The following is a 15,613-nucleotide window of genomic DNA, read 5'->3' as shown; positions in this document are numbered from 1 at the left end:
TTTTGTCCACTATGAAACTTAAGGTTTAGAATGGAGATAGACCACACCAACTAAAATGAGGTCTGAATTGGATATGCTTTCCCGCCCCTGTAAGAACAACCTATCTGTAACCAATGCTAGACTTAAGTGTTGCAAATGACTATACTCAAAGGTTTAATGCCAAAGAAACATGCCAGAATCTTGAGATTTCTCAGATGAAATCCCTGCTTCTTTTGAGAAATGGCTTATACTGCTCCCCGCTCTTGGGAAAAACTCGTCTCGTTGGTGAACTCAGACGCTTAAAAACTGGGGTCAAATGGGAATACAGGGCAGTATGTTGGCGGAAGTTTTGAGCATGTGAATGGTATGCATTCCCTGGAACCAGCATGTCAGTGCATTCACTCTGTGCAGTGCTGACAAGAATAAGGGGGAGACTTAAGAGTGAATCTCACAGGCCTCTCGTGAAGTTGTGCAGTGTCAGTGGGGTTTTCAGAGTTTTGATTAGAGAGTTTTTGTTGTGCTCAGCTGCGATTAGCTGAAATCCTCCCTTTCTCCTGTGTTCCAGCTGCTTTTTTAATGATCCTGTCATACAGTACTACTCAGCCCATTTATGCATTATATAACCATGCGTTATATGGGCTGCAGGTTAAGAACCACAGCTCCCTCCCCCCCCCCAACTCCTATGCCCAGTGCTCCCCTCCCAGACACCCCTGCAAAGAGCAGGACTGGGACCCTGGACCCCGGTGCAGGGGTGGGCAGGACACCTGATGTCGCCAGGATTTGGGCCCTGGTGCAGGGCCGGGCTGGGCAGCAGGGAGCCCAGCGCAGTGCCAGACAGCAGGAATCTCTACTTGGGTCCTGCTGTGGAGCCCCAGGTAAAATTGTAGCATCCCTGCAGACCCCTAGTTCCTGCCCCTGTGCAGCCCAGTGCCCATCCCTCCCCAAGCCTCCTCTGAGACTCACTCTGGTTCCCGCCCCCCATGGCACTCATTGGCCTGTTCCTGGGAGAAGTGCTACCTAGGTTCTCTTCCCCCTCAGCCAGCCCCGCCTCCTGCCAGGTTCTACCCCCCCCTCCCAGCCAGCCCCTCCTGCCAGGTTCTACCCCCCCCCAGCCAGCCCTGCCTCCTGCCAGGTTCTTCCCCCCCCTCAGCCAGCCCTGCCTCCTACCAGGTTCTTCCCCCCCCCTCAGCCAGCCCCGCCTCCTGCCAGGTTCTTCCCCCCCCCCTCAGCCAGCCCCACCTCCTGCCAGGTTCTTCCCCCCCCTCAGCCAGCCCCACCTCCTGCCAGGCCTGAGGGGCAAACTTTGAATTTTAAGCACAAAGCTGGGCCTCAGCTGTGTGCTCATTGGACCATATGCAGCCTGTGGGCCTCAAGCTGAGAACTGCGGTAAAGTCAGCAACATTCTTCTGGGGCAGTAGCTTCCTGATGTTTAGAAGCACCCCAGAATATGTTGTTGTGAGTAGTGTGGTAACACGCCCTCCCTCATTCTTACATTGTAAACACTTCTGGGTAGGACCCTTCCCTTGTGCTTTCTTGGTGCCTGACCCATGGGCACCCCCATCCTGCCGAAACACACATGCTATTTGGAATTGGGTGCATAACCAGTTGTCTCCTCTCTCTGTCCAACAGACACCACAGTTTCATAGTGAGTGGTGCCACACTCTTTGCACGAGTATACTGTGTCCCGTTCACCGCAAAGGTAGGTCTGCCATGCTGCAGGGGAGCGCTACCACCACTCAAGTGTTTTGGTCCTCAGCACGATGGCCCTGTGCCGCCATTGCTGCTCTTTATCAGTGTTAATCTGTAAGGAGCTGCTCTGTTTTCTAGTTGTCCAAACATTTTCTTTAGCTCCTTCCTTAGTAAGAAGGAAACTAACCCAGCGTCTCTGGTGCATTCAGTCAGTCGTCATTTCAGTTGCTTTCCTTACTTACTAGTGGACCTGTTTTCTCCCTACTTTTACCGTCCCTTGACTATATTTGTAAAGGCCTGTCTTGGGCTCCTTAATATTTTTGGCCAGCATTAACTTATTTTTCGGTCTAGATCCTTTTTCCTATAAATCGTGAGTGTGTGTGTTTGGCCTTGCCCCCATGATCATCTTTTGCAGTTCAGGTTTTTTACCTTCAGATCTTTGAACTGTCTCGCACGAAGCAAGCCACTTGGGCCACTTTTGGTTCTTTGCGATCTCTTTTAACAGATGAACTAGAGTCGAGATGCAGCACAAGATGGTGGGAGAGTCTGATACACTCTTCCCAGTCGTGCTTAGATGAAGGAAGAACAGGAAATTTAAATACATGAAATGCTGGGTTATTTATTTTTCACTTTTGTGCACTTAACTAATACACATATCTAGCTGCAAGAATATATAGAATATAATAGAGAAATGGATGTAAACATAGTAGCATATTAACATATGATTGTTGTAACTTGTATAAATACCTACTTGTGTATATTCCTGAACTTGTGTTTTATAAGGCAGGTAAATGCCAGTTTTACAAACTTAAATCTTATGGAACTGTTCAATATGAAATGCTGTTGTGTTCCCCAGCCTGTTAGTTTGTTTCTTCAGTTTTAAGTAAGTGCGGGGTAAAGCTATAATTCGGATATAAATTTTAAAAAGGGGACTAGGTAACCCTAAGGTTTTGTCTGTTTTGTACAAGTAATCTGCAGTTATCTTTATTTTAAAAAACAGGATTTATCTGAAGAAACTATTTTGAAGATAATTTCAGAAGTAAACATACAAGAGTTCAGGCCCTCAAACAAAGTAGGTTTAATATTTTAATAAGCTCTATGTTAAGCAAACACATTTCTTGTGATCTGGTTTTGTCTGTTGATAATTCTCCCCTTCCTGTTACATGGAGGAAGGCCTGTTGAGAATATGGTTTGTCTAGAATATATTCTTGCTTTGTTTTCCCTATGTTCTTTTTTCAAGATTTTGCATTTAAATATTCCAGCTAAATCAAGCCAAAATGACAATGATCCACAACATTATTTTTTGGTTTTTAAATTGAACCGTATAAGTGCAGACCATGTCCTTATGCCTGCAGGCTTTTTTTATGTGTGCACATTTCAGTTTTTTAGTTAATTTTTAATTACCGTTACAGTAAATGCTCTGGGTTACATTATTTGAATACTAGGCAAAAAACTGGGAATGTTTTTCTCCAGGAAAGAAAGCTAATGATTTAGAGCTGTATTAACCCATACCTCTTCAATAGGTCAGATCAGACTTCACCCACTTAAAATACATAGCCACAAATTGTAGTTATTTATGGATGTATCTGTGTAGAGAATGGAGTTTTTGAATGAGATTACGATTCCTATCCATATGCAGTGCTGTTCTGTGGGAGCAGATCTTGGTAGTTTGGCAGAAAGATCCCTTCAAATGTAAGGACTTGTCTATGCTTGAAATGCAACAGCAGCACAGTCGCAGCTCTGCAGTTGCGCCCCTAGAGAGCTTGTGTGGACCCAGTCTAAACAGATGGGAAGGGGTCTCCTGTCAGCACAGGTAATCCATCTCCCTGAGAGGCAGTACAGGTTGAACCTCTCCAGTCGACACTCTCTGCTCCGGCAACATCCGTGGTCCGGCATGATTTTAGTGAGCTGGATGTCCACTTATCTTGGGTGTTGCCAAGTTTCCTGGCATCCCATAAAGTTTGTTTACAGCCACCAGTCCTGGCTCTTCATGTTCTGGGCTGTTATTTAGCTTTAATTTACCTCAAAATGTCTCCTGAGAGCCCAGCAAGCAGTGGCAGTGTTGACAATGCTGCTAGACGATATCGACCTCCCATCGTCCAGCAAATTCTCTGGTTTAGCACCAGTCAGGTACTGAGCGTGCCTGGCTAGAGAGGTTCTACTTGTAGCTAGATCAGTAGAAGAAATTTCCGTTGACCTAGCACTACCTACTCTGGGGTTAGGTTGGTTTACGTATGCTGCTCAGGGATGTGGATTCCTTCAGCTTTCCTAGCCATTGAGAAAACCTCCGCTTTGTGATGCGATGTGATGATAATGCAAAGCAAACGCCGCATTTAATCTGTTGGGCAAACCTGGATCTTGGCCTGAGGGGAATACTAGGCAACGTATTCAATAGCTGCATATCTTCCCAGGTTGTGCAGACAGATGAAACTGCAAGGAAACCAGAGCACATTCCAGTAAGCAGTGAGGATGAGAGGAATGCCATTTTCCAGCTGGAAAACACCATCTTAGCCAATGAAGCTATGAAAAGTGAGTAGCTTCCCTTTTAAAGGACTCCTTGTTGATTTTCAGCTGCCCCCAAGTGCCAGCTGTGTGCAGCTCAAGACTTCCTTTGGAAAAATCTTTCAGTACCTCACAGGCAGGCTTTTATAGCTTGCTGCTTGTGTGCCACCTAAAAAAAGTTCCCATTTCTAGTCAGCGATAATAGCTCTCCAGAATTGGTGATTCGAAATATAAATAACACAGAATGGCCACCAGGGGTTCCCTAAGGAATAAACACCTAAGTCCTTGAAGCTCTGCCGTTGTGGCTGCGAACGTGCCCCTTACACATTCAAGGGAAACTCCAAGGGAGTTTCAAATGGTGGTCAGAGCATTGTGACCATCCTGGCCTTTCCCTATTGCTGTGTGCCTGGGGGTTCTGGCTAGAAGTGGAACTTGAATGAGGGATCACCAAATGAAATGAATAGGTAGCAAGTTTAAAACAAACAAAATAAAGTTTTTCTTCATGCAGCACACAGACAACCTGTGGAACTCCTTGCCAGAGGATGATGTGAAGACCAGGACTTTAACAAAATGCAGGACAATGTAGCACTTTAAAGACTAACAAGATGGTTTATTAGATGATGAGCTTTCGTGGGCCAGACCCACTTCCTCAGATCAAATCTCTGGCCCACGAAAGCTAATAAACCATCTAATTAGTCTTGTTAGTCTTTAAAGTGCTACATTGTCCTGCATTTTGCTTCAACTACCCCAGACTAACACAGCTACATTTCTATCACTAGGACTTTAACAGGATTCAAAAAAGAACTAGATAGATTCATGGAGGTTAGGTCCATTAGTGGTTATTAGCCAGGATGGGTAGGAATGGTGTCCCTAGTCTCTGTTTGTCAGAGGCTGGAAATGGATGACAGGAGAGGGATCACTTGATGATTCCCTGTTGTGTTCCCTCCCTCTGGGGCACCTGGCATTGGCCACTATTGGCAGACAGGACACTGGGCTAGATGAATGTTTGGTCTGACCCAGTCTGGCCATTCTAATGATCTTACGTCCTGGTATGGGGGGGGGGAAGCAAATCGCAGCCTTAAAAAACTTCTTTAAGGGGCACTTGCTTTTGTAATTACTTGAATGGTAAGAGTGCATGGTCAGGTACTTTGATACTTGAACATTTTGGTGCTTACAGAAGTAATGATTAATTGTAACTCTTGTCTTAGTGACATGGTTACATGCTGTTCACACTTACACAAAGTGTGGATCCCTACAGTACAGGCTGGGGAGAAAAACCCCATTGCCTGTGTGGGGATCAGTGCCCCCAAAACAGCCCATCTCTGCTTCCTGACACTGTAAAAGAAATAAAATGCTTGGTGTCTCCATCACTGGTAAAAGTAAGTAAATAACCCAAGTGCAGTGAGCTCAGTCATCAAATATAGCAGCTGCTTCTCTCGCTAGCACAGCTCACCCTGCACCGGGACCCAGTTCTCTGTAATCTTTGTAAAACGCATAATTGTCAGTGAAATAGACCCAGAACCTCAGTCGCTTATCGTAGGACTCATCCATCGTGTTGGTGAACCCTGGATTTTTTTTCCATGAACAGATGACTTGCAAATGAAAGTGCTCTCCTTTGAAAAAGATGATGATGCTAATGGACACATAGACTTCATAACAGCCGCCTCCAATCTGCGAGCCAAGATGTACAATATCGAACCAGCGGATCGGCTCAAAACCAAGCGCATCGCTGGAAAGATCATCCCTGCGATTGCAACGGCTACTGCTGCTGTGTCTGGCTTGGTGAGTGCCTGGGCCCACGGGGAATCTTTCTTTTGCAAGGCCATCTCTGATCTGCAAAAGGCAGGTGCCCCCTTCTCTGCCTGGTCTTCATCCTGTGAACGCTGGTTAATGCCAGTGCATCCCTGCTACAAGACTTTTGGAAAAATTGATCCTACTCTAGGCCACCCTGTGATCCTGCAGTCTAGGCTTTTTGGCATTGTGGAAAGAGTGGGCGGGGGGAGTAATTCCCATATAATAGACTTGTTTTTAACCAAGTAGAAAACTTGGAAAGGCAAGAAGCAGTTCTTTTGGTGGCATATAGCTTAGAATGTGTGTGCAAAACCTCACTATTCTGAAGAGCCTTCGGAGACTTCAGCTGGTCCAGAATGCGGCTGCTCGAGTTTTAACTAACACTTGTTATATGGAGCACATGATGCCACTACTCCAGCAGCCGCACTGGCTTCCGGTATGTTTCTGGGCACAATTTAAGGTTATGACTTATAAAGCTCTAAACAGGTTGGGACCTGGGTATTTGAAGGACAGTCATCTCCCGTATGAACCAACCGGGGGATTATGATCAGCTGGGGAGGCTCTGCTCCGTGTTCCTCCACTTATGGAGATAAGATTAACATCTACGTGGAGCAGGGCTGCCTTCGCTTTTGCTCCCAGGCTGTGGACTTCTTTTCCCTGGGATAGTCGCATGGCACCAACGTTAGCGTTGTTTTGGCGCCAGGCTAAAGTCTTCCTTTTTACTCGTGCTTTTATTGGTGTTGGGAGTGTGTGTATGTGTGTGTGTCCCTCCTCTCGGGATTTCTTAGCAGGTTTTATGTCCCTCTGGATTTTAAGTTTTTATATATATTGTGTTTTTAAAAACTTTGTAAGCCACCTCAAATATTTTAAATTAGAGAGGCGGAGTAAAAAATTTTTAAACAAATAAAATGTGATACAGTATTTGATGATAGCAGTATGAGCATCCAATACCACCATCTATAGATCCATTTCTGTCCTGCTTTTAATGGTAGTTTGGCAATTAGAAGGAAACGGGAATGTGGAAACACTAAGCACATCTGCTGCATTTACAAAGGTCTGATGAATTAGTACTAAAATAGGATAAACCTGCCCCATGTTAGAAGGAAGGTGTCGGCTATCAGACTTGAGGTAGAATGTCAGTTTGCAATCTTTTTGTTTTCCCATGCGCTCCTCATTTGATATTTGAGAAATGTTGACCCCTGTCTTGGTCACACTGGCTGTGTGCTGTCAAGGAAAGATGCCGTTGGCATGGAATTTGATCTTGTGTGATGTAAGGGGTGAGTCAGTTCTTGAATTGAAATGCACGCCCCTTCCTTTTTCTGTGGTGAAGAGGTCATGTGTTTTTAATACCGGAATAGCAAAGAAGTTGTTTATAGTCCAGGAGAATAAAGGCCTGGATTGTGTCTTGCTGTGCTGTGTACGGATCTCTGAATTTCCTCAGGGAAAGTAGGGTCTGTCCCTTCAACACAGAGACGTAAGCGCTTTCTGCAGCACCATCCCTTCCTCTGTGCACCGATTTCTACCTCACAACACAGGAGGAAGAGTTAAATTCCCTTGCGTCGGGGTCCTTTCCACTGCCGCCGGGCAGCCCGTGTTGGCATGGCACTAACAGGAGCAGTCATGCCGTGGGGGAGAGGCACTATCAGTCTGGTGGGTTTGGGGATACGTGTTTGTTTTCCAACTAGATAGTCTCTTAACCTCTTCCACCAGATGGAACCATTTCAGAGGAGGGTGTGAGCCAGCCCTGGCTCGTGATTGCTGCATACCTGGGTTATGACAACATAACGTCATTTGTAGCAGAACAAAAACAAAATCTCAGGTCTAAAAAAATCATAAATTTTGCATATAAAACAATAACTATCTTCCCAGCAACGAGGGGAAAAACCCCTCAGGAAAATATTGGTGTTTTTGTAGAAAACGTTGGTCTTACACTGGAAATTCAACAGTAATGTCCGTGCTGTCCAGGTTTAGAGCGATTTATCCCCAGCTCCATTTTGGCCTGGGAATTCCCTTGTTTTCCAGAAGTGATGACCCAGTTTCAGTGGCAGGACTCGCTTCCATGCTATGCGGTGACTGAGGAGGTTGTAGCTTACGCAGGGATGGACTCTCCTCGTACCCCGATCCACCTGCACGTGCTGCTGCTCTCTCTCTCTGAGGGGCTGCACACATTGCTGTGGTGGAGTTCAGAACTCTTTGGAATCCCAATAGCCCAGCCTCTCCACTGCTTCCCACCCAGAAACAGTCAAAGCTCTTAGTCTTTGCCAAAACTGGCATCATAAAACACATGGAGATGCTCCCCAGGGGCACGCTTGCTTGTTACCCCCCTGTGGCCAGTCTGGAGTATAACTGTCCCCTGGGTGTCCTGCCCCCCTGTGGTCGTTCTGCAGCATAATTGTCCCTGCTATCATAGCCCTCCCGTTCTGCTTGATGAGAAACAGGCCCATTCCAGGCACATCCCGTTGTCTTGGCACCACCGCACCCGACCTTGCTTTAAGTTAGGAGAAGAGGAAGTTCCGTATCGAATTTGGCTGTCCCAGCTCTTAACATTTAGGAGGAGTTCTTAGATAGACAAATGGATAGAACCATGCACAAACTCTCTGGAGTAGGTAGTAGATTTGATGTACCCGCTTTATCCTAAGAAGTCCAGTAATTTGTAACATGTTAAGTAACTGTGTCTACCCTAGGTTGCCCTGGAATTGATCAAAGTCGTGGGCTCACATCCATTTGAAGCATATAAGAACTGCTTTTTAAATCTAGCCATTCCGATAATGGTGTTCACAGAAGCCGCTGGAGTAAGAAGAACAGAAATAAGGTAAGGAGCGTGATGGGGGAAATAGTGTTGTCTAGGAACTTAGGTTGAGGGCGATTGCATCAAGCGCTGGAGACGCAGAGTTAATATGTGTGGGACTTGGAGGGAGTCCACACTTGGGCATGTGTTGTCTTTTGGTCGTCATAGAACAACGGTGTAAAGAAGCCACAGTTGGGTTTGAAATATCCATGTTCGTTTTGTACAGACGTACAAGGCCTAACCGCCTACCACAGTTCTGGCTGGTGTCTGAGCCACAGAACTCTGTGAACCCTTAGGCTTCGTGTACACTGCCGGCAAGCTTGTGCAAATGAAGCGTGGATTAGCATATTGCTGCTCTTCATTTGCATAATTTATTCAAGCTGTTTTTGCACAAAACCAAGCAGTGGACTTTTTTTCCCACAAACTTCCATTTTGCGCAAGTTCCTTATGAATCTCCTGGAGTTTTTGTGCAAAAAAACACCGTCCACACTACTTGTTTTTGTGCAAAAACGGCTTGAATAAATTATACCAATGAAGTGTGGTGATATGCAAATTATGTACAGATTAGCATAGGCATTTCCAGCAAAGTCAGCAGGGTAGATGAAGCCTTAGAGGGTTAGTACCCACTCCCTAAGCACTACATCAAGCATAGCTGGTATTCTGAGATCAGCTGAGGCTGTTCTCAGATGTACAAGGCAAGGAGTTTGGAAAACCAATGTAAACACTCTGACCTACGCAAACAGGAGTCCAGATTTTTCCGAAGTGTTCAGTGTTGTCCTCAACTGAGCTGCTGATTACTGAGCAACTTGGAACTTCTGCCCCCTTCTTACTGCCTTTTTAACCATTATTTCTAATTACTGTATTAGTCAAACATCGTTCCGTTTGCATAGTCTTTGGTGGCAAACTGTGCACTATAAAAATACAAGTTTGCTAGTATCTTTCACTTGATTTGTTTTACAGTGGGATCTAGAGCAAGGGTGAGCAAAGGGGCCTCTGTGGGCCAGATCCGGCTCACCAAGCAGATTGATCCAGCCTGGGGAGGCCCGGCCACTTCCCCGCCTCATGCCAGTTAGGGCCTGGGAGGAGGGGGAAGCACATGAAGTTTCCTCAGTCCTGCCAGGAGCGTGTGGTGCTTAGAAGCACCGTGTACTCCCAGCAGGGCGGAAGGAGACTTCGCACACTCCCCCCACCTCCAGGCCCTGATTAGCCTGGGGGCGGAAGGGGGAGTGAGCGAAGTCACCTGGGGGAACCTCTGGGGAGGGTAAAGACTTCACGCGCTCCCCCACCCCCAGACCACTCATGGACTGTGGGTGGGGAAGCTGGGTGGTATCTTGGCTCCACCCCTTCCGCTTGAGGCCCCGCCCCTTCTGGTGTGGCCCAGGGCCACTTCAAACATTTCTGAAGTAACCTCCAGTAAAAAAAAAAATTATTGCTCTCCCCTGATCTAGAGGCTTAATCTGCCCTGAGGAGTTCATTGCACTAGGTCAGGCATGTCCAAAGTCCGGCCCGCGGGCCAATTGCGGCCCGTGTTCCGGTTTAATACGGCCCCACAGGTAATTTGGCAATATCTATCTTTTATGGCCCCCAACAAATCCACATGTATTGAGATGAATACATTGTAAAATCTCAGTTAATGTCAGTTGGTCTAAATCAGTTATAAATATATTTGGACACAACATGTATACTTGGTGTTATGTTCCTGTTCATATTTTTTTAACTTAAAAGTTGACAGACAACCTTTATTACCAATAATATGTAATGTACTTTACAATGTTCCTGACATATATTTCAGCTTCCTGGATTTTTTTTTCATCTGGTCTTCAGATATGAAAGGCAGAGTGATTTAACACCTGTTTAGATTTGTCATCCATGTGATGAAATGAAAAGTATGCTGTTTGCAATAAACTTTGCATAAAATAATTAATTTGCATTTAATTTTAATGGTTCAAAGAATGTCAGGCAAAATGGTCGGCCCTCACGCATGTTCACTTTATCAAATCTGGCCCTCTTTGAAAAAAGTTTGGACACCCCTGCACTAGGTAATGTGCACATGTGTACTGAAAGATGGTCTCTACCTCGGAGAATGTAGTCTAAATAGACAGTTCTGACAAAGGGAATGTGGAGAAATAGGAACAAAGAGAGGAGGAAAGTTAAACAGCAAGTTAATAGCAGCGCTACTGAAATGACTGTATTGGTTTCTGAAACAGAGACTTGAATCCATGCTGCCAGTGTGCAAGATCAAGTGAAGGTTGAGAATGTTTAGCACTCTGTTCTCTTTCAAACAGAAATGGAATATCGTTTACAATCTGGGACCGGTGGACTATTTATGGGAAAGAAGATTTCACTCTGCTGGACTTCATAAACGCTGTCAGAGTAAGACTTCACTTAGTAGAGCGTGTGGGGGAAATGGCTTTTCTTTTCCTGGCTCATGTCAAGCACTTACTAATGCCAAAATAATTCTTCGGAATAAGTTCATGTTTGCGTGGCCACTGATCAGTTAAGCAGAAAGGTTCTCTGACATTGTCCTGGCAGTCAACTAAATATATAACAAGATATACAGGCAGTCCCCGACTTACGCGGATCCAACTTACGTCGGATCCGCACTTACGAACGGGGCTTTTCTCGCCCCGGAGCTCATGGGTGGTCCTCCCGGGCGAGAAAAGCTTCTCCCGGTCTCCCTGGTCTGCTGGGGGGGTCCAGCAAAGCCACCGGACCCCCTCAGCAGACCAGGGACACCAGAGCAAAGCCGCCGCCTGGGCGGCTTTGCTTCCGGGCAAACGACCAAAGCCGCCCAGGCCGCGGCTTTGCTCTGGTGTCCCTGGTCTCCTGGGGGGGTCCGGCGGCTTTGCTGGACCCCCCCAGCAGACCAGGGGGACAGGAGCAAAGCCGCGGAGCACGCCAGCTGTGGGACAGCCGCGGCACACCTGGACTGTCCCGCTGCCCGCGTGCTCTGCGGCTTTGCTCCGCGTCTCCCAGGTCAGCAGACCAGGGAGACGGAGCAAAGCCATGGAGGACTTGGGCGGTCCCATCACCCCCGTCTCCCTGGTCTACTGGGGGGGGGAGGGGGGTGCAGCTAGCTGCCTACCCCTGGGGTAGAGCAGTTGGTAGAGCAGTTGGGGGCTGCCGGGTTGCTCCCGCAGTGCCGCTCCGGACCAACCGGGCAGCACCCCAGCTGCTCTGCCCCAGGCATCCTGATTCAGCCGCTGTTGGTCAGTTTCAGCAGCAGCTGAATCAGGACTCCTGGGGCAGAGCAGCTGGGGTGCTGCTGGGTTGGTCCAGTAGCGCCGAGGAGCCGCGCTACTGGAGCAACCCAGCAGCACCCCAGCTGCTCTGCCCCAGGCGTCCCCAAGTCAGCCGCTGCTGAAACTGACCAGCGGCTGACTACAGGAAGCCCGAGGCAGAGTTGCTCTGCCCCAGGCTTCCTGGAATCAGCCGCTGATCAGTTTCAGCAGCAGCTGATTTGGGGAGGCCTGGGTTTCTTAAGTTGTATCTGTATGTAAGTCAGAACTGGCATCCAGATTCAGCCGCGGTTGAAACTGATCAGTTTCAGCAGCGGCTGACACCAGTTCCGACTTACATACAGATTCAACTTAAGAACAAACCTACAGTCCCTATCTTGTATGTAACCCGGGGACTGCCTGTAATCAAATCAAATTCAATAAACCATCGGTCAATTTTGTATTTAACACATGGACATTTTTCTGTCTGGAATGGTGTTGCTCTTTAGAAATGGTTCCATTCTTTGGCGCCAATTGTCTGCTTGGCTGGTGCAGTCTGTTAAAACGTTGCATTCATGAATTGTAGGAGAAATACGGAATAGAGCCAACAATGGTGGTCCAAGGTGTCAAAATGCTGTATGTTCCTGTGATGCCCGGTCACATCAAAAGATTAAAGTTGACGTAAGTACTAGTGGGGTGTAGAGACAAATGGGGGATTCAGGGATAGGACCTGGTCCATTCCTTGTATCTTTCTCCACTCTGATCACTGCTTGCTAGCCCACCCATGTGTAGAATTCCCATGGGGGCTGTCACTCACAGAAGAAATGGAGGTTACTTCCTGTAACTGGAAGTTCTTTGAGCTGGAGGATCTGTATCTGTACTCCACTACCTGCCCTTCTTCCCCTCTGCTTTGGATCCTGTTGAATTGCTCTAAGAGGAGGCAATGAGGAGGCATCGAACTGTATTACCGCTTGTACCCATGGTCGGTGACACGAGGGAAGCTACTGCACGTGGCTCTGGAAAATCTCTGGATTTGGGCACGTGGTGTGTTTACGCACCATGTGTGGGACACAGGTGGGGCCACACCTCTTGAAGAATCCCCAGTTACAGGAAATAACCGCTATAATTGTGCCCTCAGTACTCTGAAAATAGAGGTTATTTACTGTGACTGGGGATGTATTGTCTTTAACCATATGTCTCATGTGTTGGACTTCATTTCTGGTAAATAAATAAAACCACTCCCCATAACATAGGGTAGCTCAGCTCAGTCGGCTCTGTGCTGCTTTTCCTGCTCTTAGAAAATTTGCCTTCCTTTCTTTGCAGGATGCAAAAGCTTGTGAAACCCTCAGCTGATAAAAAATATGTGGATCTCACAGTGTCATTCGCTCCAGAAACAGATGGAGATGAAGACTTACCAGGGCCTCCAGTGAGATACTACTTCATCCATGAAGACAATTGATGGTAATGCTACTGAAGTCGCTCCAGGACCATTTGCTTTGAAGGGAGTGTGCTAATTTCAGCTTAAAACAAGTAATATGTATTTCTTTGGTGACGCCTTAATTAAACAGGCATGGTTGAAGTCAGTGAATGGAACTGAAGAGGCCTGTCAAACTGGATTTACTGTTCACCTGTCCCTACTCTCTTCATACATCTGTCTGTTCATAAAAAGGGTTGGAGGTTTGCTGAAATGGAATATCATGTATAATTTGTACCACAAAGAAGAGATTTTTATTAATTTATGGGGGAGGGGAGAAAATGGCAAACCTCGCATCTCATTTCAATATGCAAGACAAATGTTAAATAGGGGAGAGCAAGAATTGGTGAAATTATCATTTTATAACATGGTGGTTGATAATGTTTGATGCGCTATTTCTTATTCATCTCTTCTAAAATTGGGGTGGCAACCACATAATCTGAGCATTAGGCCAAATTCATCCACAGTGTAATTCCATTAAAAAAAGCAAATGAATTTGCCCCATTTACATTGTCAGTGTTCTCTTCTGAGCCATTGCTATTACTGTAAGTCGGAGCAGTTATCTCTTATGTCAGCCTCGATGTGGAACCAGCGCGGGGTATAAATTCCCTTAGCGCCATGAAGTGAAGTGAGTTCTAAGTTGACTTTGGCCCCAGGGTTGCAATGCGGGGCCAGTGAAGTAGGGCGAAGGCTGAGCTCTGTTGGAGAGCTGTGTCCTTGTTCTCCCAATATTGCTCTTCCACTTGACGAAGAGGCAGGTGAAGTTGTCGCTTAAAATGTTCTGCCTCCAAATGAAGGGCACAGTGGCAAAGTGTTACTTTTTGAAGGGGAGGGCCAGGAGGGTATTCTGTGTGCTTCCTACCCAACCTTTCATTCCCGTTCTTTCTTCTTTGTTCCGTGACTGTAGAACAGAGGTTCTCAAAGTTGGTCCGCGACTGTTTTGCGGGTGGGCCGCAGACTCAGGGCTTGACACCCACCCTCACCCTGCAGAGGGGAGCCCGTGCTGGTGCTCCAGCCCCGCATGCGCCCCCTCGCGAGGTTGGAGTGCTAGCGCCCACTTCCCACTCGGGGGGGAAGGATTTATGTGGGGGAGGAAGCAGCTCTGTGAGCCAGGGCTGGGTGAATAGTAGTGCAGGAAACTGCTCACCTGGAGGAATCATGGCCAATGGGAGCAGCAGGGGTATGGAGCCAGGTAAGCACCCCCATCTCTTTCATGCCCAGATCCTGCACCCCCCTCCTCCCGAGACCCTGCACCCTTCTCCCGGCCAGACCCCCAGCCCACTCCTGCACCCTCCCTCCCTGACTCCTTCATCCCCAGCCCGCTCCTGCACCCAACCTCCCACCCAGACCCCACCCCCTCTTAGCCTGCTCTTGCACCCTACCTCCTGGTCAGATCCCCACCTCCTCCTGCACCCATTTTGTCATCATGGGCGGTTGGCTGGTGGTCCGCGGAAAGGTCTCCATTGAGTGGGGTGGGCTGTGGGCCAAGAAGTTTGAGAACCGCTGCTCTAGAAGGAAGCTTTATATAGCATGTTTGTCTCCACCCCACACATCTGAGTGAATTGGAAAATTGAGTTATCTTGGCCACAATCTACAATTCAGGCAGCTAATATCTGATAGATCCATTTAATTCAGTGCAAATAAGGAAATCGTTTTGGCTACGGCAAGAAGTAGAGAATGCACCAGTGGCAGAATTCTTCAGCATGGATGCAGTGGCCAGGTGAGCTGGAGTGAATTGCTTTGCTGACTATGGAAAAAGTCAAGCAAGCGAGAGGGGAACAAAAGTCTAATTTATACCATCAGTCTGGACGTTAGCGTCGTTATTCTTTTTGCTTTGGAAATACAGTGAATGCAAACGCTCTCCTGCATGTGACACCCAACTTGCTCGGCACCATAAAATCAGTGATGTCAATGTATGATTCAGTTGACTACCCTTTAGGAATATCTTGGAGCCCAAAATATTGGATAATTGTGCTTGTTCTCATTCTCCCTTTCCTCCAGTGTGTTTATTCAAAATGGATTGAATTTACAAGCTGGAATCCACTAAAATTATTCCAATATTTGGGAATAAGTCTTAAATATAATACCTCTTTTGTAAGGTGTATATATTTGTTACTCTTAACATAGTTTATAGATATTTTATATCATAAAAGATTTGGTTTGAAACCCAGC

The 15,613-nt window shown here is 46.9% G+C and overlaps 1 protein-coding gene across 5 annotated transcripts in view; it reads left to right on the top strand.

The window, feature by feature from the left end:
• The window catches only part of UBA6 (ubiquitin like modifier activating enzyme 6), a 48,953-nt gene extending 33,342 nt beyond the window's left edge, over nucleotides 1–15,611 (top strand). For all 5 annotated transcript variants that reach the window (XM_075929264.1, XM_075929267.1, XM_075929265.1 and 2 more), the window contains 8 exons: nucleotides 1,609–1,678; nucleotides 2,669–2,740; nucleotides 4,080–4,197; nucleotides 5,759–5,952; nucleotides 8,646–8,773; nucleotides 11,035–11,122; nucleotides 12,554–12,648; nucleotides 13,291–15,611. In XM_075929264.1, coding sequence (XP_075785379.1) covers nucleotides 1,609–1,678; nucleotides 2,669–2,740; nucleotides 4,080–4,197; nucleotides 5,759–5,952; nucleotides 8,646–8,773; nucleotides 11,035–11,122; nucleotides 12,554–12,648; nucleotides 13,291–13,426 — 901 coding nt within the window. In that variant the 3' untranslated portion in view covers nucleotides 13,427–15,611. The remainder of the gene's footprint in view (nucleotides 1–1,608; nucleotides 1,679–2,668; nucleotides 2,741–4,079; nucleotides 4,198–5,758; nucleotides 5,953–8,645; nucleotides 8,774–11,034; nucleotides 11,123–12,553; nucleotides 12,649–13,290) is intronic.
• The last annotated feature ends 2 nt before the right edge of the window (nucleotides 15,612–15,613 follow it).

This window comes from Pelodiscus sinensis, chromosome 5, assembly GCF_049634645.1.
Source record: "Pelodiscus sinensis isolate JC-2024 chromosome 5, ASM4963464v1, whole genome shotgun sequence".
Lineage (NCBI taxonomy): Eukaryota > Metazoa > Chordata > Testudines > Trionychidae > Pelodiscus > Pelodiscus sinensis.
Note: the sequence above shows the minus strand (reverse complement) of the source record. Positions and strands in the feature narration are given on the sequence as shown.